General features: G+C 48.2%; 1 protein-coding gene across 1 annotated transcript in view; it reads right to left on the reverse strand.

Moving 5' to 3' along the window:
* Nucleotides 1-9,193: 9,193 nt before the first annotated feature.
* Nucleotides 9,194-25,747, reverse strand: part of Znf697 (zinc finger protein 697) — a 38,899-nt gene continuing 22,345 nt past the window's right edge. The window contains exons 2-3 of the mRNA XM_013123819.3: nucleotides 15,678-15,937; nucleotides 9,194-13,645 (exon numbers count right to left, since the gene is read on the reverse strand). Coding sequence (XP_012979273.2) covers nucleotides 12,219-13,645; nucleotides 15,678-15,937 — 1,687 coding nt within the window. The 3' untranslated portion in view covers nucleotides 9,194-12,218. The remainder of the gene's footprint in view (nucleotides 13,646-15,677; nucleotides 15,938-25,747) is intronic.

The raw sequence follows: 25,747 nt of genomic DNA on the forward strand, positions 1-25,747 counted from the left end.
CTGGACTAATGGTCCTGGGCATCAGAGATGATCCAAGAGTCTCCTTCTAACGAATTCCCCAAAAATGTACCTCCTCCTGAGCCTGTAATATGAAAATCTACTATCCCTGCCGCTAATTGTAACTGCCTCTCCCTCTCTTTTCTTCCATTTCCCCATCTCTCATGCCCATATCCTGCTACTGCCTCAGTAGCTCTCCTTCCCCTCTCCCTCCCTCTCGTTCCTCAGTTTCCCTGAGCATAGGAAGCCCGTTAGGCAGGTCTGGAGCGTCACCGGATAACAGAGTAAGTCTCTGACTACAGAACCCAGAGACGAAAGAGGTCCTTTCTGCTCAATAAGACATCATCAAACTGTAGGAGCTGTGGGGACACAGAATAGAGGAAAGAAAACTGTCTCTTGTCACAAGTTGAGTATTAACTCACCCGCCTTTGGTTATCACAAACAACACTAAAGCCTCAGCCAGATCAAAACTTCTTTCTCACCCCACATTAGTTACTGTTTATAGGAAGCCATTGGTTGAGACTGAGCTCCTGTACTAGGATCAGGACACAAAACTATGCTGAAGTTCTATACAGAAAACCAAATCTAAGAGCGTTTTCCCAACTACTACCACATCAGGAGGGAGAAAACTACACCCTTCTCCAAGCGGCTATTCATAGCCTAGGGAGTCCACTTTGTCTCACATTTCCAAAGAGGTCATCTGGGGGTAGCTGCTGTGCTTTTGTCCCCTAGTTCTGTCTGTTTTGCTCGTGCAAGGCCAAGAGACCCCTGAATTCAGCTCACTGGACAATGTTCTGTGGTTTCTGGGAATAAATGGAAGCTCCAGGGAAGTTCCATTTTGAGTCCTGTATCCATACATCTTTGAGTTGGACAGTCACTAAGGACACAGCTCCAGCGTTCACTCTATAAGAGGAAGTGGAAATGTTCTGGCACCACGGGCAATGACAGGTTGTGGGCAGCTGAAGACCGGAGCACATAGACCCCAGGCATCTTGCACAGAGTGAGTGTCCATCAGCCCCTGGAAAACCGAACACCTTCCACAAGCCTGCTCCATTGGCTCAGAAGGAAATGATACTGATAGAAAGGATCTTCTTTCTTGATTTCAGCCTACTGAAATCCTTCATTGAATCCACTGGGCCATTTTCTCAGGGGAAAGCAGTCTCACAAAGTCTAACGAGAGTGAGTGGAAAAAAGGGAGAGTGTGTACCTAGCCTGACAAGCATAAGGCTTAGAATGCTTTGGATAACAAAGACCCCCCCTTACCTATTCACTCTGGACACAGTTGCTGGTAGCAGTTGGAGCTCCCGCACAGAGAAGCCATGAACTACATGCAAGTCACCACAAGGAGGCAGTAAAGGCATAGGAAAATGGTAGCTGCCCCAGCTTGTGAGCCTCCTTCCCTTTTCCTATGGATTCTGCAGTCTGTGGTCAGGGAAAAAGGGGAGCACAGGGAAGGGCTCGCCCACAGGTTTAAGTATGGTGTACAAACCATTGGAGAGAGTGGAGCTGAGCAGACGGTGTCCGGGAAAGCTGCGGGAAACAGGTGGGACTTGAAAAGGAGAGTCACGTGGGTCCATGCAGGGAGGACAGCCTAAGGGATGGTGCAGAGGAGGAGTGTGCGGTGCAGGAGGAAGGAGGGCCAAGGTGAGTAAACATGCTGGACACCACTTAAGCGGGGTCTGCTGAGGGACAGTGGGCGTCCTGAGTGCCAGATAGAGTGGGTCACTAGACAAGGTTGGCCTCTGGGACCCAGCAGAGTGTCCGGTGGATGGTCTGCTTAAGGCCATCTGCGGAAGCGTGGCAGAATACCAAAGGCAGTCGATGCTTGATCCTTGATCTCCAAATACTGGAGTGTGAGCTTGGGCCGCGGAGTGAGAACACACAGAGGGTGAGTGGCTCCTGCTCGCTCCTCAACTGAGTGTGGAGTCCTGCCTCTTAACAAGATGATGGGAGGCCACAGCGGCACAGCCGCCCCCGCCTTGGTGTGAGGCCCACATGTGCGCTTCATCAGAACCGGAACCTTTGGAATGCTTGATATGAGCTTTACTTTCAAACGCATGCTACCTGCCGGAAGAAGTATGCAAAGTAAGAAAATGTGTTTGATGCTGAACCCGGGGCCATGGCCTCCGTGTTCCATCTCTGTCCAGACTTACAGTCTAGGAGAGAGAGGGGGGGAGGGAGAGGGAGAGGGAGAGGGAGAGGGAGAGGGAGAGGGAGAGGGAGAGGGAGAGGGAGAGAGGGAGGGAGGGAGGGAGGGAGAGAGGGAGGGAGGGAGAGAGCAGAGAGAGAGAGAGAGAGAGAGAGAGAGAGAGAGAGAGAGAGAGAGAGAGAGAGAGAGAGAGAGAGAGAGAGAGAGAGAGACTGGAGCAAAATGGAGTACAGGTCTAGTGTGTCAAGCCTGGGGCCCAGTGGACAAGACACCAGGGAGGAGTAAGTGTCCTCACAGCAGGCCTATGGGCACATTCGCCCCAGATGTGAATCTGACATCACACAGTCCCCTCTGCTGGTTAATTTTAACCATCATCTTGACACGATGCATTTACACCTCTCTGCTCTTGACTGTGTATGTGATGTGACCAGCCTCTTAAGCTCCTGCCTTGATTTCCCTGCAATTAGCAGCATTCCTTGCCACATACCTGGATAGTCATTCATTACATCCTTTTCTGATCCCTAGATCACTTGATTTGATGGTTCATCAAAATGTTGAAGCTTCTTCTGCATACCATGCTTTTCCATATGGTCATGCCAGGACACAGCATTCCTTCTGTTTAGAAGGTGCCCAGCCAGTCTGACAGCCCAACCTTCTCAACTCACTTACCCCCCAGAACTTCTCTTTTCACTACCCACCTGTCTCATGCATATCTAATTACATTGCCCTTATTCATATATCCAACCTCCCCCTCTGCATAGCCACGTTCTGAGGGTAAACTCATCGTGTGTGTGTGTGTGTGTGTGTGTGTGTGTGTGTGTGTGTGTGTGTGCATGTGCACACATGCATGCACAAACATGTGTGCCCTAAATCATGTATGCCACCAATGTTTGGCACAAGAGGGCACATAAGAAGGAAAATAATGAAGGAGAGAGAGGAAAAGAGAGGGGGAAGGAAGGGGAGAAGGAATAGGGAAGGGAGGGGGAAAGGAGAGGAGGGGAAGAAAATAAGGGGAGGGGAAGGTGGGGAGGAAGGAGAAGAAATGCAGAAATGACAGAGACTATGATGTAGAACAAAGAGCAACTGAAGGGAACTGAGGACAGGTGAAGCAGAATTTTTTAATGACAAAGGAGAATGTGACCTCAACAAAAGTGACTTATCATTTCAGTGGACCTTAACAAGTCATCATTATGGGAGCTGGGGAGCACTGAGACTGCTCTGGGAGCACAGGAAAAAGTTGTGCTCATTCACATCACCTGTAAAGGAGGGAGGGGCCTGATAAGGTAGGAGAGACGAGAGGAAGGGAGGGAGGACAGGAGAGGAGGCAGACAGACCTGAGAAGAAGACAGAGAAGACTTCCATGAAGGTAAATACCAGCTACAAAGATTGTAACAAGATGGAAATTCGATAAAACTCTAAAAGAATGTCCATGGCCTTGCTATACTATTAAAAAAAACGATCAAAGTCTGACTTTAAAAGTTGATGAATCTTAAGACCTTTTCAACTCATGGAAGTAGGAGTCAATCCCTCTGGAGGGAAGTATTTTGATGTTGGGAGGAAGTTCCCACTACCAACCCAAGCCAAGGTCTCTCAATATAGCCCTGGCTGCCTGGCTGTCCTGGAACTCAATCTGTAGACTAAGCTGACCTCGAGCTCACAGAGACCCACCTGCCTCTGCCTCCCGAGTGCTGGGATTAAAGGTGTAAGACACCACTCCCTGGAAGTTCTCTCCCATTCTGACAGTTAAAATCTCACATAAAAATAATGAGCCTAGAATAGAGACAATTTTCTGAGGCCTGAAGTTTGGAAGAAAGGGAGGTGGATTTGAAGGGAATGCCCACTGTCCTCAAAGACAGGGGGCCTGGGTTGCTGTAGACTGAGTCAATAACCTGTTCTGCAGGCCTAAAGCTCCTGGTCAGTGACAAGCCAAGCATAGTGACTCCTCAGCTGTCATACAAAGGTCCTGCACCAGCAAACCCAGTCCTGCCAGCATGGTTGCTGGGCTTGCAAGAGCCTGAGGGTCTCACACTGGCCTTGAATGCTGAAGCCTCTAAACACGTGCTTTTGTACTCGCTGGTGTCTGGAAGTCATTGTGGAATTATTAGAATAACCACTAGGGCTCTGACCCACAGGATCGGTGTGCAGGGCACTGTGCTTGTCTTAAAAGTCTATATGGGGCCCCAGACTTAACTTTACATTTAGTGGCCAAAATGTGCCACCAATGTTGACTGTGATCATCTTTCTTTCCAGACTGACACAATGGGATCTTTCAATTCCCTATTTATCAATGAGGACACTGAGGCTTTTGAGGTGAAGGAACTTGGCTGTAGTGGTTAGAACAAAAATGCCCCCCATAAACTCATGGGGGGTACTATTAGGAGGTGTGGACTTGTTGGAGGAAGTGTGTCATTGGGAATGGGCTTTGAGGTTTCGCATGCTCAAGGAAGGCTGAGCATCTCTTTCTTCTTGCTGCCTGCTGATCCAGACTTAGAACTCTTAGCTACCTCTCCAGCACCATGTCTGACCACATACTACCCCGCTTCCCGCCATGGCCATATGAACTAAACCTCTGAACTGTAAGCCAACCTAATTAAATGGTTTCCTTTATAAGAGTTACTGTGGTCATGGTGTCTCTTCAGAACAATAAAACCCTGATGGGGGATGTTCTTCTGTATATGTTTCTCCTATTGGTTGATGAATAAAACACTGTTGGGCCAATGGACAATGAGGCAGCAAGATAGGCAGGACTAGGAGAGGAGAAGTCTGGGAAAGGTAGGCAAGAGAGCCCACCAGAACAGTCTCGACACAGCAGGCAAAGGAGTTGTAGGTTCAGCATTCTCCGGTAAGCCAAAACCACGTGGAGATACATAGATCAGTAGTTATGCGTTAATAATTAAGACAGAGCTAGCCAATAGAATCCCTAGTCACCAGCCAACAATTTTGTAATTAATATAGCATCTGTGTGATTCTTTGGGTCTGAGAAGGGTAGCAGGACCAGCCAGGATAAAAAACCCTAACTAAGACACCAAGCCATCAGCAACAGAGTTGGACTGAACCCCAATTTCTCTACTCATTTGCTAAACAAAAGGCTGGCATGGCTGCAGGTAGAAGGGGGAGATTATAGACCAATGAACACAGGACTAGGAACACACGTTTGGAGGATGGAATGCAGCCAAAAGCTGGGTTGGGATATTACTTTACAGCATCTGCCTTTTACCAACATTGGGACATACTCCAGACACACCATATCACCCCCCCCAGGGCTGCTGCAGCTGAATACATCCCATTTCTCTATCTACCCTTCCTGTGTCATCTCTCCTCTGCTTTGAGCTCCCTTTCCCCCAGGGAGTCTTCGGGTTCCAAGTAGGGCTGAAGCTTCCCTCTGCCAGGCACCTGTCACAGGACAGTGTGGTTACTCATTAACTTGTCTGTCAACTTCCTGGTCTGAAGATTCTCTGGGCAGGCACCACAGGAGTCCTGCACTGACAACCCATACTCAGCTATTTCTCAAGTCTACCCCCAGAATAAGGTTGGAGGGAAGTAACTAAGGGACAGGATGAACAGGGCATTGGGAAATGCCTCAGAGGCTGTCTAGTGTGACGTTCCACAGTAGACTCCGACCCCACCTAGGCTGCTGACTTTGCCAGCCCTCCATGAAGAAGAGAGTGGGTGAGGCCTTGCTTCCTGGAGGACTCGAAGGCACTGGGTGACTGAAAGATAGTTTACATGTTCTGCCTCCTCCAAAATGATGCAGCTCGGTTTTCTGTGGAGTCCTGAATCTGTAGGGTGGTGTGTTGTGTGAAAGCCAAGTGATGTGAGAACACAGTTTCCCACTTCTCCACCCCTCTCCAAGGACTACGAAGGGCCTGAGGCAAGACAGCGCTCAAGAAAGCCAGCCCGTCATCCGACTTGCTGCCTCCTGAGTGGCGGCACTGACTGCCCAGGTCAGCAGGTCATGAGCGCTGGTGTTTCCCGGGTGGGATCGAAGCCCCTTGACAGTCACTGTGACAGAGGGGAAAGCCAATGGTGATGGTGTCTGGTTAGAAAGGCCAGAATCTTGCTCAAGACACCTGCTACTCGATGGCAAAAGTCTACTCCGCTCACCCCAATTAACTGATAAGTAGATTTAGATAATGAGGTCACAAAAAAACTCTGCAATTTTAGTCTAAGTATGTCTAGCCTCAGTTCATCAAGCTTGAGAATTCCAAGGTGTGCAGACAAAACTCTGGACCATGCAGAGACTGCCCCCATCAACACGGGGCAGCTCCAAACTGAACACAGAAAACAACAAACCAATTTCCTGGTTTTGTTGGTTTTGCAGTCTTCAAACTCTTATTGAGGCTGGCCCCAAATTCATGATCCTCCAGGACCAGTCTCCTGAGTGATGGGATCACACTTTTAAGCCACCCTACCTCACTGGTCCTGCTGTGGGTTAGGGATGTAGTTCAGTTGGTACAGTGCTTGTTTAGCCAAATGAAACCCTGGGTTCATAAAACCTGATGTGATAGTATACAGCTGTGATCCCAGCACTTGCGAGCTAGAGGCCAGACGGATCAGAAGTACAAGGTCTTTCTTTACTAGGCGCACCCATGCTAAAGCTCTGGGTTTTACTTCATTTTCCTCAGATGCTTGTAGGACCAGTAGCTGCCCTAGTTAGTGCTTCAAGCCACGTCAGCCTTGGTGAGAAACATGGCTGTCTTGGCCTCCTCTTTGTCTTCCTTCCCACGGCCCTGTTGAGTAGGGAAAGGACTCTGGGTCATCTAAACAAGGAGGTCACTGTGAATGTTAAAAGATAAGGTGATAAATTCTCACAATTCTATTTCTGCCTTGAAGCTCTCTTCCCTAGTAGTTGCTGAGTCAGTGTTTTCTTGTGGGTAGGCCCAGACTAGCTAAAGCAGTGGTTCTCAGCCTTCCTAATGCTGCAGCCCTTTAATACATACAGTTCCTCATGTTGTGGTGGCCCCCAAACAGAAAATTATTTTTATTGCTACTTCATAACTGTAATTTTGCTACTGTTAGGAATCATAACAGATTGAGAACCACTGAGCTAAGACATTTCAGCAAAAGTTCAATCTAGCTGGTTAGGTCCCTTGGGTATTATCAGTAATCATTCAAATTTGCTGAGAGCCAAGGCAAAAGAAATTTTGTCATGAGATTCAGGAACACATATTATCCTCTTTTCCCTTCTCAATAACTAATTTATTTAAACCTTCCATCAAGCCACCAAGCCAACCTTGATAAGAGTGAAGACAGTTCTCTGGGAATGGAGAACAGTGGTGAACATGAAAACATGTCCATTCCTCCAAAGGCACGATAGCTTCACTGTGCTGGACTGAATTACTGCTAAGAGAGTACAGACTATTTCAACTTCAGTCGTTAACCAGTCCCAGGGTGATCTGAGATCTACCCAATGTTCTAGTGAGGGACTCAGCAACTTCAGCAATCTTGCATGTGCATAAGCCCAAATCCTTAGGAGACCACAAGATAATGAGTTCCAGACATCCATTTATAGTGGCAGGTTTTGGGTTTACCTTGATCTAACTCAAACTGTGTCCTGATTCTTCCCTTTGGAATAAGAAAGCAAATGTACCTTTTTTATTTTATTTTACAGGAACCCACAGTTGAGAGGCTTTGGATATTTTAAAGACTTGGAGATTTCAAAGTATTTGAATATTTTAAAGATGGTGGAACTTTTAAAGTTATACTGTTTTATATTATGATGTTAACAAGATCTCGGTGACCTACAAGAGGGACAATGTTGATTTAATAGTGGTGTATTTGTGTCAAGAATAAGGGGTCAATTGTGCTGGTTAGGTTGTTTCAATTTGGCACAAGATTAAGAGTCATCTGGAAAGACCAATGTAACACGAATAAATAAATGACCCAGAGACTGATATTGGGGTTCAAGCTTCAAGCTGAATATCAGGAAAGCAAAGCAGCTGGCCATTAGCTTCTTACCGCTACCTCAGGCTGAATGGGCTGATCCTGTCTTCACGGGCTCTTCACCAAGTCTCAAACTGCTGCCTCTCCTCAGTGTGGTTGCAGAACGAATGCCTCTCAGAGACCTTGCTTCTGTCTTATATACTTCCCTAATGTTGGGATTAAAGGTGTGAGCTATAACTCTCTTTTAGACTGATTCACTCTTGTGTAGATCTGGGTGGCCTTGGACTCAGAGAGATCCGTCTACCTCATAATCCTGAGTTCTATGATTAAAGGTATGTACTACCACCTCCTAGCTTCTGGCTGCTGGAATTAAAGGTGTGCACAGGGCTTCTATGGCCTCTGGCTGACTTTGCTTTCTGAATCCTCAATCAAGCTTTAATAAATCATCAACAATATATCACCATAGATGGAACCTTGACTGAGAAAAATGCCTCCACAAGATTGGCCAGTGGGCAAGTCCATGAGGCGTTTTCTTGATGATTGACGGGGAGAGGGAACAACCCACTGTGCTTGGTGCCACCCTTAGGGCAGGTGGTCCTGAGTTATAAAGCAATTCAGGACACGCAGAGCCAGCCAGTAAGCAGTGTTCCTCCACGGTCTCTGCTTCAGTTCCCACCTGTAGGCTCCTGCCCTGGCCTCCTTTCATGACGGACTGTGATTGCAAGGAGTCAGGTAAAGCCTTTCCTCCCCAAGTTGTTTCTAGTCATGGTGTTTTCTCACAGCCATAGAAAGCAAACCAGGATGTTTGCGTGTGTGTGTGTGTGTGTGTGTGTGTGTGTGTGTGTGTGTGTGTGTGTGCACATATTAAAAGAAAACAATTCTGAACCAGTGTCATACTACACAGGTCGGGCTGACCTCATACTAGTACTCACTCTGGAGCAGCCTCTTGTCCCTGCCCATACACCCCACTAGATCGTGTTCTTAAAGATATGATAGTAAATATTTTAGAGTTGTAGCACATGTGGCTTCTGTCACAATTACTCAGATTTTCGGGAAAGTCTACATAGACAGTTTGTAAGTTTGGCTGTGTGGGTGTAACTGCATCCCAATAAAATTTAATTTACAAAGAGTCATGTGTGAGACACATAATAAAGAAGAATGATAAAAGACTGATAGGAATTTAATGACAAATATCCCATATTCATTGCTGAACACCAAGATGCCATCCAAGGAACCATCATTAAATAAAACAACCTGTAAAGAAGGCAATTCCCACATCCACAAGCACACTCATTAAATTACTTACTACTTTAACAAACAGATAAAAATAGCACTACAATAAAAGTGTGCACAAACTTCAGAAACACAGTTCAGATTGTCTATGAACACTTTTTTTTTTTTTTTTAAGTTTCACTTGTCACATATACACAGCCTCTGGGCTGTAAAGAGACCACGTGGCTCCAAGGGCTAACTGCTCATATTACTCCACCTCAGAACTAAGTCATTTATGCCCTCAGTAAAGGACAGCAAATGAAGCCTGCTTTTGACTGAACGCTCCAGGAAATAAATAATACAAAGGCCTCCAACATCAGTAATGAGTTGGAGAGGGATCTTTTAACATCTCAAGCATGAGTCACAGTCACTAGGGTATCCTGAAGAAACGCTATCATTCTAAGACGGAAGACAAGAAATAACCACCTGGGTGTGCAGACTCTCACTTAATTCGGGCAGGCATGTTCCCTGAAGACGTGAGAGACACAGAATCACATTTCATATACGCCACTAGAGCTGGCCAAACAGCTTCTCCTGCCGAGTAGTTTGCTGGGTGAAGGTACTAACACAGTAGCTGATTCTCTGACCTGTGGCAATAGAACAGAAGTCCAAAGGTCTACTGCCATTACTCCACACCGGCTTGCCTGTCCACTCCCCATGAGCCCGCTCACTACAGCTGCTGATATGTATCACATTTGATAATGGCTATCCTGTGTGCAATGTTAATGACAAAAGGCAAAACAGAAAACGAAGCCCCTAATATACATGAAGAATCAAAAGTGGGATGAGATTTCACTGGCACACACTTGAGAGAACTTAAAACAGCCAGAAGAGGTAGATGTGTATTTAAAAAATAACGATAATAAACAGGTCATAGTGGCACCTGTCTGTAATCCAGCACTTGGGGAGCAGGGGCAGGTGAATCTGTGAATCCACAACTAGTCTGGTCTACACAGTAAGTTCCAGGAAAGTCAGGGCTATGTAGAGAGACCCTGTCTCAAAAGAGGAAAAAGAAAAGAACTAAAGATTACTTACAAATTGGCTGTATTGTTTTAAGTAGATCTCATAAAAAGTGGCATTCAGACTTCAAGAGTCAGAATAAATAATGGGCATAGACTTTGCACATGTAACTCTTCAATAAAAGAAAACTGGAAGAGAATCAGTTTTACAAAACAGAGTGTTTCCATCTGTGAACAATAAACAGATTTAGTGGACAAGATCAGCAGGCAATACACACACAAACCCAGGGGGTTCTTCAGATTTTTAAGTATTCTTAGAATGACAAAAAAGAGCTTTCCTATAGTCCCCAAGGATCATTACTAAAATACAAATGATCAAGTATAAATCACTAACATCCACAGAAACTTCACGAAAACCGTAAAAACAATTGTACAGGTTTTCCCCCTTCAACTGTGTCCAACAGTTTGAGACTTCCATGAACAGTCTAGGGTAACAAGCTCCAGTGAGGAAAACCACTGCCTGCCACAACGCTAACCTCTACAGGCTAATCTAGGGGAGGGGTTTGCAGTATAACCAAAATCTATACAAGTCATTTGACTACAGCCCCCTACCAGAAATAGAACATAGTGAGGACACTAGAATCAGGTGACAAAGGCCAGCTTTGTCAATAAGGACATCTTTGGTCCTTCTAGGCTTTATGTCTTCCATCAAGCACAAGAATGCTCAGTGTTCTTATTGTATTGTATAAATGAAAACGTAACTCATCCTAGCAACCAAGCTGGAGAACAGGAAAGGTCAGGCTCTACCATCCACGGTCCTTAGCCTTCCTTCAAGAGGCTTGTCACACAAGACATAGCTTGCAATACTGATTTACCTCGGGAGCATGTGAGAAACACTAGCAATCATTAGAAAGCATAAAACACTTTGTAAATACAAAAGTGCTATTTTGGCATCTGTGTAACTAGAAAACATTCATTGTTTGTGCTATTTGGCGATTTTGCATTCCCACTTCTCCCTGACTGCACCCTCTGTGTGTAAATCTGAGCCTCTCATATGTGGGGGCAGTAGGAGAAACCCCTGTCTGGATTAGAGCCCTCATTAATTTGTGCGACCTTGGGGTTCATGGGGTCAGTGCACACACATGCAAATGAAGGCATCCCCTCCTGTGAACTCAGCTTTCTTGCATTTTCCACACGAAGCCAGCAAAGCTGAGCTGGCTGACTTTTGGGACACGTTTCTGTTGACGGTCTTCAGTTCTCCTGAAACACAACGTACCAAGCCGGACTAAGACCAGGCAGCTCCCGACTTACACAGGGGTCAGGGTCACCCACCCACGTAGGCAACGCTGACCCAACATGAAGAAACAAGTGCAGAATTTCCTAAGAAATCTGGGAGCCAGTTGTTAGTGGTATTTTCTGAACGTGAGGTCGCCCCTTGAAGTAACTGTGCGGGATTTCTGCTCAATTTCCCCTGGATGTCTCAAAATAGCAGCTAACTGTGGCTCACGAGCCAAACACCCTTTTCTATAGGAATGAGAAGGGTCTGACTAAAGCTAGTATGAGAGGTGTCACAGACTTGTTCCTACCCGCGTTTTATTGTACCCCCCATAACCGGGAGGGTTCCCAAAAGCACGGCAGCCAACCCTCTCTACCCAGTCCCAAATCCTCTTCCTCGGGGGCGGGGGTCCTCCAAGCGTCTGTTCACCCAAACTCGTCATCCCTTACAGTGTGTATTTAAGCAAGTCATCAACTCAAGCACATCTCCCAAGAGTTACTTCCATGGAGGAGGTAGGCACCTCGAAATAACAACTCTTATTAACCGTCCCTTTGGGGGAGCCCCCAGCATTAAAAAGCTCCCCCCGGACACTGTCAGGCCATCCCTCCCGCCCCTTCCCCCACATCTACAGGATCAGTAACCAAGCCGTCTGCTCCCAGCGATGCCTCGTTCGGGCCCCGCCCTAGCACAGGTGCAATTTTTGGTGCTGCGCCAGGTGCGTCTTGTAGCGGAAGCCCTTGCCGCAGCCGGCGCACTTGTGAGGCTTGTTGCCGGTGTGGATGCGGCGGTGGCGGATGAGATGGGAGCTCTGGATGAAACTCTTGCCGCACTCGATGCACGTGTAGGGCTTCTCGCCGGTGTGCGTGCGCTGGTGCTGCGTGAGCGTGGAGAAGTCGCTGAAGCGCTTCTCGCACTGGCCGCAGCGGAAGGGCTTCTCGCCCGTGTGCACGCGCAGGTGGTTGACGAGGTGCGAGTTGCGGCCGAAGCCCTTGCCGCACTCGCGGCACACGTAGGGCCGCTCGCCCGAGTGCGTGCGCTTGTGCGTGAAGAGGTGCGAGCTCACGCTGAAGGTCTCGCCGCACTCGGAGCACATGTAAGGCTTCTCGCCCGTGTGCACGCGCTGGTGCTTCACCAGGTCCGAGCGCCAGCTGAAGCGCTTGCCGCACTCGCCGCAGCCATGCGGCTTCTCGCCCGTGTGGATGCGCTGGTGGTTGGCCAGGTGCGAGCGGCGCACGAACCCCTTGCCGCACTCCCCGCACGCGAAGGGCCGCAGCGCCGCCGAGCCCGCCCCGCTGGCCGCCGCGTGCGCGCGCCGGTGGCTGAGCAAGTGCGAGCTGAGGCTGAAGGCCTCGCCGCACTCCGGGCACGGGTAGGGCTTCTCGCCCGTGTGCAAGCGCCGGTGCTTGAGCAGGTCGGCGCGCCAGCTGAAGCTCTTGCCGCAGTCCGCACACAGGTTGGGCCGCTCGCCCGTGTGCAGCCGCAGGTGGTTGGTCAGGTAGGTGTTGCGGCTGAAGCCTTTGCCGCATTCGCCGCAGCGGAAGGGTTTCTCGCGAGGGGGCCGGGCCAGCGCGGGCCCCGCCCCGAAGCCGCCGGCCACGCCCATGCCCATCATCCCCACCACCCCACCGCACTCGGCCGCCAAGCCGAAGGGCTCCAGGCTGGCCACAGCAGCGGCCTCAGCCAGGCGGTGGATGCGCTGGTGCTGCAGGAAGGCAGCCCCCGGGCTGAAGCTCTCCCCGCAGTCCGGGCAGATGGTGGGCGCGTCCATGATGCTGACCATGAGGCTGTCGAGTTCCCCGAGGTCCATGGCCATGGGGTGATGCAACCGGTGGAAGCGGCGATGGGCAGGTTTGTCACCTCGGTGTGGACCCCCCAGTGAGAGGTGACGCCTCCAGGGAAGCACCGGGGGAGGCACCTGCTCTTCCTCCTCCATCAGCCGGTTCTCCCCAGCGCTTTCCTCCTCTTCCTCCTCCTCCTCCTCTCCCCGGGGACTCCGGGATATACTGTCAGATTCTGACAGGCCTGGGAACAGTGCCATGTCAGCCACACCAGGCTGGTCGTCCTCTTCCTCGGGGAGGACAGTCCCTTCTTCCTCACTCAGCAGCCCTTCTGCAACAGACAAGTTGGCAATGGGAGTCAACTAGACCTGGCTTACAAAGGTATTCTAGGAGAACTGCCCTTCAAAGATTGTGAGCCAAAGGAATAATGCCTCTCCCGGGTACTCCCACAATCCACCCCCTTCCCCAGCTCCAGCCTCTTCCCACCGGTTTCCTCCGAGTAGGACCTATAGGACAATGCACTCTGCCCCACTGCCAACCATGCTTTTGGCAGGCCCCATGTACTATATACCCAGGCTCTTAGCTGAACCACTGGAAATCTGCAGATGGCCAGTTTTGTACCAGACAGGGACTCAGGAGACAGAGTTCTGTCTCCAGAAAAGAAAGGAAAAACTGTATTTGCTCAACCAATGTATTTGCTCTGTAACTCTAGAGCCTCAAAACACAAATCAGGCTAATCGTGAAAAGTAAAAGAGACCACTTGGAGGCATCAGGTCCAGAACTGATTTTAAAACAAAAACAAAACCATTGGGCCAATCTGCAACAGCTTGACAGCGAGTGCATCCAGCCTTTTACATTGCAACACTGTGTTACAGTCTACAAAAGTCTGTGCTCAAGAAGCAAACTGTCAAGTCTTAAGGGGGGAAAAACTCAGGAAATACAATTTATTTCTAAACAGCCATGCAAGCATGAGGACCTGATTTTGATAACCTGCCCCCAAAAGCCAAGTGGGATTCATGGTGCTTGCAACTCTAGTGGGAAAGCAGAGACGGGCAGATCTCCCTGGGACTTACTGGTCAGCTAGCCTAACCTATCTTGGTGAGCTCTAGGCCAAACAGACCCCCATCTCAAAATTCAAGTTAGATGGCTCCTAAGGAACAATGCCTGAGGTTGACCTCTGGCTGACACATGTAACAACCCACAGATGCATGCACACACACACACACACACACACACACACACACCTGGAGTTTGAATTATATTTACAATTTTGTGTTGAGTAGCATTTACAGCTGTCCTCAGCAGCAGGCTGGTCACACCTATGAGCAAACTGAACTCAGCGCGGGAAGATGGGTAAGGGATGACAGACAGCCCAGAACCAGTAAGACCAAGTTACAAACTGGTAGAGAATATGTACCTGTCCGTCTCTGGCTGTTTCCCCCTCAAGCAAAGAGCGCTCAAGGAAGTTTCTGGAAAGTGAAGGTCACATGTGTTCATGCGCTGTGGGGGAGGGCAGTGGGGGCGTCTGGGACTTTGTCATAGGGAAAGGAATGTAACCACAGTCCTGGCCATAGAGTGTTTCAGCTGTTGCAGTCCCTGCTGTGTACCCTGAACAGGACAAAGCAACCAGTGTCCAAGGACAGAAACAAGGAAGTGGCTAGAGACCCAAGATTTGCTTTCAGGTCAGGAACTCAGGCACTTGGGTAACCAGCCTCATGACCACAGGTGGGTCACTTACCCACGGAATTTGCTTATCTAGAGAGGGAAATGATGACTTAACTAGAAATATCAATATACTTTGCCCAGCACTGTGCTGTCACTTTTGAATTTTTTAAAAAAATATATTTATTCATCTATTATGTGAGTGAGTGTGTGCCACATCCGTGCAGGAGCCTGCAGAGACCAGAAGAGGACACTGATCCCCTGGAAGTATTCCAGGTAGTTGTGAGCCGATTAATATGGGTGCTAGAACCAAACTCGGTGCTCTTAACCACTGAGCCAGGCTCCTAGTCACTCCTTAAATCCAACATGTAATGTCATTCTCCCATCATCTGTCAGCGAGGCCCCAGTATTGCCTGTGATTCCACTGTGGTGGTGTTCAGCAGTCATCCATGGCAAAGGGCAGTGCCCATGAGTGACCCTTTACTCATACTTACCAGCATGGCCTCAGTGGTGGATGGTATTAAAGAAAAAGATGCTTACAGGACCAACAGTAGGAGAGCCAAGTCAGTTGAGAATCCTGCTCAGTGGTCTCTAGAGAGCCCTCCCCCTAGACACCCAAGATGCCGGTCCTGGTTGTATGCCATAGGAACTAAATGTAAATGTGGATGCAGTAACTTTCATGGATACTCCTGTCTTCTCACCTATTTCCCTCTCTTGTGAGTCTCCTCTTAGATCGTCATCCTGTGGGTTGGGGTCCATCTCCTGCTCCAGGTGGCCCCTCTCTTCCATGTCCTGTGGATTGGAGCCCATTCCTCTTTCTTCTGGGTCCCCTTCTCTGTCCTCAGAGTTCTCAAAGTCAGAACCCATATCTCTGTCTGCGAAATTCTGGTGTTCACATGCACCCTGATTATCTTTCTGTTCCATCCAGCAAGAAAAGGGCAAAGGAGATAACCAAGGATTCCTGCTCAGACAAAACACAGAGAAAGAAAGGTTACATCAACCTGAATTTAACCCTTCACTAAACGTGGTCTTGATTTCCCCATAAAGCAGCTATTGCTGCAAGCACCAATAACAAATCTACTTAACTCCCTACCAAATATACACTTAGGATAAACAGCTGTGTGAGGGAGGACATTTAGGTAGAGGAGGAACAGTGGCCACATCCTGAGACAAATGCCAGCACTCGTGGGACCAAAACTGGATCAGGTCAGTCTATGAAGTGTCTTTGAAGTAAATTGTCTAGGTGTAAGTTTGTAACTTGACATTGAAGTAAGCATTGCTTTTTTTCACTTTTACTTTATTTATTTCTGTGGTGCAGGGATTGTACCTGGGATGGAAAGCACTCTACCACTGGGCTATATCTCCAGCTACTTAGTTGTTATTTTGGAACAGGGTCTTGCTAAGTTACCCAGGCTGGCCTGGAACTGATTCTGTAACCTCGGTAGGTCTTGAACTTTCCATCCTCTGCATCAGTCTCCTGAGTGGCTGGGATTCTAGGACTGTGACATTTCCCTTTGCATTGTTTAAAAGTCTCTCGTGTTTATTTCGCTTCCTGACTCTGTGCTTGTGCCTTCACCACAACCTCACCATAAGGAAAGCAAGCCTGATCCACTGCTGACACACTTAGCACACATGGAATCACCACAGGCCCTGTCCATCTGAGCACACACTGAATGTTTTTTCAGTCTCATTGGTATAAAGGTAAGCAATTCTCTTGCCAGGGGTTTTGGGTAGAAAAGGCTATGATGGCATATTAAACCCTAGACCACTCTGGATTGATGGGGGGATGTCCTTATATATGTTGTGAATATATGTGTCTCTTATTGGTTGATGAATAAAGCTGTTTCAACCAACAGACAGGCAGAATATCGCCAGGCATGTGAGGCTACCAGTCTAGGAGAATTCTGGGAAGAGGAACTCAGGGAGTGAGTCCACATGTAGCTGCCAAGGAAGCAATAGACTCAGACATCACTGGTAAGCCAAGACCATGTGGAGATATGTAGATTAATAGAAACGGGTTAATAATTGAGAGAGCTAGCCAATAAGAAGTCTGAGCCATAGGCCAAATAGTTTATGATTAATATAAGCCTCTGTGTGTTTATTTGGAACTGAAGGGCTGTAGGACCGGGAAGGACAGAAATGCCCATCTATACTGGATACTTCTAAACACTGTCCCCAGAGGCGGGGAGGCAAAAACAAAACAAAACAAAAACAATAATAATAACAACAAAAATACTTTTATAGCTGAAAAACACATAAAGCTAAAAAGAAAAGAAAAACCCTAATAACAATTCTCCCTAGTCTATGAAAACTCTAGTATAGACAGGAAACCAATTTTGCTGTCTCAAAATCCCGTGCTTTCCTCCCTTTTATGAAGCCTTCCCTACACAACCCTGTGACATTCTCACAAACACTTAACTAATTATTGGAGGGCTTTAATGGAGCCAGAGGGACAGAACAGTCAGCTCACAAGAATAACAAACACCAACATGGCAACTTCTTATCTAAGACTGTGTCTCCAAAGGCACACTCAGTCTGGCCAGGAGCCGCCGTACCTCTAGAAGTAAGCAAAGATGAGTCAGGCTGTGGCAGATTTGTTGGAAGCAAGAGAAAGAGATGGTAGGGCCTGCTGTGTCAGAGGCCATCTCCAAAGTCTAACTACACACACTGCAATGTGTCAGTTACAGACCAGCTCTAACAAGGACATGTACCAGGGACAACTTGGCAGCACTTCTACCAAAAAGCCCAACACATGAATTGCAGGGAGAAAACAACATCCGATTTTGATGCCCTCTGTGGATGTCAGGTTTGCATCTCAAACACAAAGGGTCCCTGTCAAGACTGGGCAGTTGAGCCAATAATAATTTCTGCTATCCATCATGCTTGCAGCCTCGTTCAAGGAAGCAATGCCACATCCAGGTCATGGATTCAGGTCTGTGATTTGAAGGACACCACTTCAACCACTGTCTCAGCAACTTCAAACAGGACTGCAAAAACCAAGCTGATAGACTGGATTCCTTGCATCAGAAGGTGTGTGGGAAGTAGTGGCTGGAGATGTGGCGCCGTTTATAGAGTACTTACCTGTCACACACAACACAAACCCTGAGTTCAGTCCTAGGCATGTAAACCCAGATGTGTCCATGTGTCACTGTGATGCCAGCACTCAGGAGGCGGAGTCAGGAGGATCAGGAGTTCATACAGTGAGTCAGGGGGCAGCTGGGCTACACGAGAGACCCTGTCTCGAAAGAAAGAAAGAAAGAAAGAAAGAAAGAAAGAGAGAGAGAGAGAGAGAGAGGGAGGGAGACAGAGAGAGAGAAAAGAAAGAAAGAAAGAAAGAAAGAAAGAAAGAAAGAAAGAAAGAAAGAAAGAAAGAAAAAAGAAAGAAAGAAAGGAAAGCATGGTGAGTGGTGAGCAAGGATGTTCCATCCTTCCCTCCTCTACCAATGCCCTCCTTGAGGCAGCCCTGGTTTTGGCATGAAAAGCAGGAGTGATGGGTTGAGGAAATCCCTCCACTGGGTCAGGCCGGCCCAAGGCAAGTCAGTTTCAGAGTCTCACCAGCGCAAATAAGGTATTGCTTTTTAACCTTTCTCTCAGGGAGGGTGTCCGAAGGAAACTAATTAAAAAGCACTCTGGGAAACGCTGGAGAGAGCCACTGTGCTGTGAGCTTCACTGCTGGGAAATGTTTCCAACTTCACAGCCCAGAAACAAGAGCATAAGTGATTAGACTAAGGTCCTGTACCCAGTGAACTGAAGCACAGGGCTGGACCTTCTCAGACAGCTTCTGGTGCTTTGGGACATCTTGGCCATTTTTTTATGCATCAGCAGTTCTTACAGTAAGCATGTTCTTTTCTTTAACAAGAAAAATCAACTACCCTTATTTTCAGTATGATCAAATATGTTAAAGAAAAACCTGTAATTATCCTAGAAGCAACAGAAAGACAAGCAGAGCAGTCGTGACTCCATCATCCTGAAGACCTGATTTTCAGAAGGGCTATCTACAGTGTAACCCAAGTGTGTATTCAGACACATCTTGTCCCAACACCTTTTCTGCTCATTCTCAAAAACTAGCAGCACTTTTTAAAGCTCAGCCAGGGTTGGATAATGAGTAGGCAACATGGCAGAGTGATGACTTTGTAGCCAGACTGACTACAGCTGGTTGTCTACTCTCAACCAGCTACTTCACTTTATGTGAGTCACACGACCTTGTAGGAGCTCTAATTCTGCATCCATGAAAACGAGGATACTACGTCTACGTGCAGGGTCATTCTGAAAGCCTGTAGAGTTACATTCGGTAACACTGATGACACATCAGGTGAAGAGGGAATAGAATTTATAATTACTTTATTATGAAGTTCCAGGTTAACATCTTGCCTTAAACAATTGCACAGTAAACTTAAGGTCACTATCCACAGCTGCATTCCCTGGGAATAGTCTTTTTCAGCTTCAGGCAGAACTTTCCTCAGCCTTGGTGCTGTTAATAAACAACTCACCATGTGAAGGCAAGAATCAAGGAGAGGGTGGTTGCTTAAGGGAGCTGGATACAGAATGGAAAGCTGGTAGTTGCAAAAGCCCATCGTAAGCATAGAATATGGGTCTAAACCTAATGGGAGGGGTGGGTCTACGGCTTAGCAAACCCCAATCACACCATGCCCAACAGAGCCTACTCCCCCAGTAAGAACACATAGAAGTTTAATAAGGGACAGTAACAGAGTGAAGGGAGTGGTCCAGCAAGAAAAGTTAGTTCCACATTTAGTTCTAGCAGCTTACATGGGAGAGAGCCGGGGTGCAGCCAGCACCACCTCTGTTCTGTGCCCCCTCCAGGCTTCTTCTCAATAAGAGTTTGAATGTGTGGGGTGGGGATGGGGGGAGGTGGGGAGATGGCTCAGAGATTAACAGCACTGGCTGCTCTTCCAGAGGACCCAGGCTCAATTCCCAGCATCCACATGGCAGCTCGCAACTGACTGTAACTCTAATTCCAGGGGATCTGACACCCTCACACAGACAAGCATGCAGTAAAAATAAATCATTTTTTAAAGAGTTTGAATGTGTCTGAGTTGTTGACAAACAGGTGAGTTGCTCCAGACAGGCATTAAGTCACTATTACTGGGCAATTTCAGCTCCACCTCGTCAACTCACACCACCCCAAACTTGTCCCCACCGACCCCTTCATACTGCCTTTCTCTTAAAGACCACAGAGGAGCTGGGCACCTCCAACACTTCTAAGATACAAGTTTCTAGAATTTATACATGTTCGTGTCCTTTGCTCCTCCACCATGGTCCCAACTTAAAAAGAATGTTTATATCCTTAACATAACCAGAAAAATTCTCAAGAGCTTCTAGACAAACCCACTTCATCTGAGAGATGTCTGAAATGTCCAGTCAGTGTACCTGAAAGACACTGCCACAGAATGGAGAGGAATGTGACCAAGTAGCTTTGGGGACTTTTGTTGTTATTGGTTAACAACATGATCTCTAACCCAGGCTCGTCTTGAACTTTCCAAATAGCCAAACATAATCCTGAATTTCTAATCCTGAGATTACAGGTTTATATGTCTGAGGACCAAACCCAGGAGCTCAAGCATGCTTTGAAAGCACTCAGCCAACTGGGGTTCACCCCCTGCCCACAAAGTATCCCTTAAAGAGGAAGAGGAGAGGGCAGAAACAAAGGGAGAGGAAGCCAGGAGCAGGGCAGAAATCAGACTTTGACCTGGGTTTACTGACATATTTAGCCCCATCTAGAACTATCTGCAAAATATTCCTTTTGATCTGACCTGCCCCTCCCCCCCCTTTTTTAGCTCAAATCTAACTTCCTATGGACAAGCAGTCAAGTCCATACCACCCTCCCACCTTCCTGGATTTTACAGACAGAAGTCAAGGCAAAAATAGCATCAAGTGACAAAGCACTAGGAACTCCCACCCTCCAGTGGCATCCAGAGCCCCACTCTCCCTGCCACCGGTGGGACAGCATGGGCTTGGTTGAGATCAGAGGCCAGCTATGACAGTCCCAGGCAGGGAGACAGTGTCCCATTTGAATGGGCCTATACAACTTACCATACAGCGGTCCAGCCCCTCTCCATTGACTCTAGCAACTATCAGGAAAGTGGGTGACTCGTTTTATGTGTCAGGAACACCAAGCGTCTGGTCTATCACCTAGGTAGAGTTAGGACTCACCTGTCTAACGGCAAATGGAGGCAGCTGGCAAGCAAGCCTTGTGACTCAGAAGAGGCAGGCTAAACCTGGAACCTCTTGCCCACTCCCTCAGACCTTGGGTGGACAGGAGTCATGTGCTGAGGTCACTGGCAGGTGGCAGGCAGCCAGGCCAACAGAGAGGTCTTGTCAGGGAAAGGAAGTGGCTGCTGGGCAGCGGGCCAGGAGTGGTTCCATTCAGCAGCCTCCAGACAGAAGGGCCTTTCCTGTCTCCTAGTCATCAGGGCCCCTTCCTTACCTCCTCAGGGGTAATCCAGGGAGCCAGCTGCAGCATCTAGAACCTTCCTGCTGTTTCCCACTGCTCTGGCCCTCCAGCTTCTCCCCAGGGGACAGTTTCCATACAAGAGTCCAAGCAAAGATGCCTGATTTGAAAGAAGCTGGTATAGCAACTGAAGCTGGAGGTTCAAAAAGGCTGATTCAGGACAATCAGCAAGATTCGACTAGGGACTGCAAGGGTTAATCATTTGTCCATCTTCAGCAGAAACCAAGTAAAACAGTAAACAGTCGAATTGCAGGGTGGGGGTGAGGGGTGGGGGGTGGTTTCAGAGCCCTGCCTCCTTACTGGCCAGCTCATAGTCAGGACCCAGGGCAAAGAGTCATCTCACTGGACTAGGGACGTCTCTGGTGAGCAAGGAGCAGTAGCTTCATCCACCTCCTCCTATGTATCACATCCAAAGAGGCCACCTGACCCTCCCCTGGGCTGGCTTGCACAGACACAGACCACACAATCCCCAGTGCCAGCATCCCTAGTGGCTGACTGCTGTGCAGGGTGAGCCTGAGTTCCAGGCAGAGGACAGGAAAGAATGACTGCAACTTAGTGATGACCACTCTCCAGACAGGAGCCAGAATGACACGGTTTCTACTCCGTGGTTACCGCCTGTTCACCTGGAGAGGGAAGCCCAAAGAACACAGCTAGTGGGAGACCACACACACACACACACACACACACACACACACACACACACACAGCGACAGAAAAACAGAGACAGAGAGGCAGAGACAAAAACAATGTCCTTAGGACCAGGAATTCCTTGTCTATTGTCTAGGGCAGGACCTCTCAGTTTGACCACTTGTCACACCTGTCAAGCCCTCCACCATGTGACCATTATCTAGCTCCTTGTAGACAAAATAAGAATTAGTGTGATACAAAGACAGAGACTAAGTGAAAATTAGATTCTCCGCCTTCAAATGAGATGTCACAAGCTGGACACGCACACTTAATTTCAGCGTTGGGAAGACTGAGGCAGAAGGCCAGTCTGACCCAAGATTAAATAGCCATAAAAGTTCAAGATGTTAGTGCAGGCACCTATATATGTTCTGTTTTACTGATTAGCATAGTCTGCCTGCTGTACAGATATACATAGTGTTTATAATTTTCCTCCCTGGTGATTGGCGTTTTACCATCTGTTGTTGCTTTTTTTTTTTCCATTTCTTATTTAGTAACAGAAACTCTGGGCTGTCCTCCACAGACTGGTCTTCTCATGCCTGCCCAGCAGCTGGCTTATCTCTTCAACATATTTCACAGGCTTGTGGACCTTGAAAATCTCTTGAACTTTTAAGAAAACAAACTGAGGCCGAGAGAGAGCAAAAGCCTGGGTTAGAGACCAGCAGGCAGGTGGTTAGAAGATATGTGTCCCAAATCTCAGTTTCCTGATGGCCCCTCCACCAATCTTTACATCCCTTTAATCCAAAAGACCACTTAAAACCAGAGGGCTGGGGCCAGGTGCGGTAGCACACTCCTATGGTCTTATCATGGAGAGGCTGAGGCAGTTGGACTGAGAGTATAAGGCCAGCCTACATAACAAGACACCCCCATCTCCCAAAAAGGGAGAGTTGAGATAAATCTATGACAAGCTCTGTTCCTCCTAAATCCCACGCTATGTTAGTCAGGGTTTTTCCTGAGGAAAACAGAACCAGTAGGGTGTATGTATATTTAGAAAGAAATTTATAATAAAAAAATTAGCTTATGCAGCTCTGGAGGCTGACAGCTTCAAATCTGCCCTGGAGAGCAGACACCAAAAGCAATGGGCTAGAAATATCTTCCTTGCTCAAGAAGATCAATCAGACTTTTGATCCTCTCAAGTATTTAACTGACAGGAGGAGATCCAACCTCACAGTAGATGCTAGTCTGCTTCACCCAAAGTTCGCCATCTTAAATGTTAACTCTAAAACTGCCCTCACGGAGTGATTGCAAACAAAGTATAATGGCATATATGTATGAAGATGTCATGATGAAACTTCATAGGCTAACCTAAAAAATAAAACTTACAAACACACATGTGAGGTCACAGGAAAACTTGTGAGATTGTGGGAGTGGGTTTTGTCCCTTCCACCATGAGGAAGGAATTAAGGTCATCCATCTTGGCAGCAAGCAGCCACTGAGCCATCTCAACAGCCCTTAAAAAACCACCCTCACTCTCTAGGTTAGAAGACAGATCTGGCGCCAGTGTGACCTCTAGTGATCTAAAGGGATGACACCAATTGGCAAGCTAAGCAATAGTGTAGAGACCACCTCAAATGCCCATTCCTGATAATGAACTTGATGTCTATAACCATCCTGGAGCCTTTATCCTGTGACTGATGGAAGCAGAGGCAAACACACAACTAATCACTGAACTGAACCCAAGGAACCCAGCGACAGAGAGAAAGGAGCAATGAGCAAATTGGCAAAGAATGGGCTGGCAAAACCAGCAGAGACAGCTGATCTGAACAGGGGAGAGCTCTTGGACCCCAGACCAACAGCGGGGAGGCCAGCATGGGACTGATCCAGACCCCCTGAGTGTGAGAGCCAGTGAGGAGGCCTGGGCAACCTATGGGGCCCTGGGCAGTGGATCAGTGTTTATCCCTGGCATACAAACGGACTTCGTGTGCCCATAACACAAAGAGGGATGCTTTCTCAGCCTGGACTCTTAGGGGGAGTGCCAGGACCCTGCCCTGAGCAAAATGACAGACTCTAGATATCCCCTATGTGGAAGGAAGTGGCATAGGGTGGGAGGCTGGGGGGGGATGGTGGGGGCTGCGGGAGGAGGGAAGGGAAAGGGAACTGGGATTGACATGTGAAGCAAGCTATTTAAAATTAAAATAATAAAAAATGACTCAAAAGAAAAAACCACCCTCACATAAATATTCATAAGAATGTTTGATAATGTATCTTGACCCAATGTGGCCCAGACAAACTGACTCATAGGATTAACCACCACATGCCCTAGCTAAAGAGTAATCTGAAACTATCCCTTCCCACTTCTAATCTACCTATGAAAGCACTGGTGTCATCATGAAAACCACAACATATACTTGGATAGAGTTTATGTGTTATGTGATGAAGAGGACAGGGTGGGAGATGCAAGATTAATTTTTAAAATCCTCAGGCAGTGAGGTCTGGGGGCATCCTGTGGCCTTGTTGGTGTGCATGGGGTCATGCTGCCACCAGAGCCACCCTGATCTGAGTGTCCCGAGCTCCCACTCAGAGCAAGGATGTCCACCAGGCTGAGCTGCTGCCTGAGGCCACATCTGGGTCCATGGCCCAGCTGCAACTGGGGTCTGTGTTGAACTCAGTGGCACAAATTACCACACAGCCCATACAGAGAGGCCCAGGTTCTGGGCTGGAGCCTTCGACTTGCTTAGAGTGGGGGGAGGGGCATGTATAGACATGGGTGGCCTGTGTTACCACCCGGGACCAGGGTGTCATCCTAGACCAAGCTGCTGCTGAGGACCATGTCTGGGTCCTTGGCCCTGTAGCAGCCAGAGTCCAGATTGACATATGTGGCTCCAGTTGTCACAGAGTACCTTGAAGAAACAGGAGTCAAACCAGCAACCTGAGTCTGGCCTACGGTACTACTCAATGATTTGGCGGTGTCTGGGCCTGAGCTGCAGCTGAGGACCATGTCAGGGTCCATGGCTCCACTGCAGTCAGGGTTTGTGCTCATGCCTGATGTTTCTACACTAAAGGTTGTGTAGACACCCAAGATGAAGGGCCAAGTCAGTATCTCAGGGTCATACTGCTGCTGGGGGCAGTGGTGACATCCATACCCAGCTGCTGCTAAGGACCATGTTGGGGTCCTGTCGCTGGAGGTCTGACCTGAAGTCCAGGTCCTACCCTACCACTAATGGTCACATAGAGGCCCCTGGTTGAGACCACAACTGAGGCCTTGGAGGTGTCCGGTTACCACACCACTGCCAGAACCAATCCCACCCACGTGGCCATTCCCTCCACCCAGAGCCAAGATGTCATCCGGGCCTAAGCTGCTGTCAACAGCAATGTATGCGGCCATGGTCCAGTCACAGCTGGGGTCTGTGTTGATGTCTGTGACTAGTGGCACCTCGGGAATCATGGAAGATTAAATCAGAGGGTTATACTGAGCAAGCCCCGCCCTTCGCTGCCTTGGGAAGGCTGCCCTTACCTCTCACTGCCCACAACAGCAAGACAGCTGGCCCTGCACTCAGGAGAGAGGGCCTGCACCTCTCACCGCAGGTGAGGATGAGCCTACCCTGAGGACATGCTTGTAGGGGAGCTGACTCCACCACTGTGGGGGGTGAGCAGTGACTCATCTGACCTGCCTGGCTA

Source organism: Mesocricetus auratus, unplaced genomic scaffold (genome assembly GCF_017639785.1).
Source record: "Mesocricetus auratus isolate SY011 unplaced genomic scaffold, BCM_Maur_2.0 Super-Scaffold_100009, whole genome shotgun sequence".
NCBI lineage: Eukaryota > Metazoa > Chordata > Mammalia > Rodentia > Cricetidae > Mesocricetus > Mesocricetus auratus.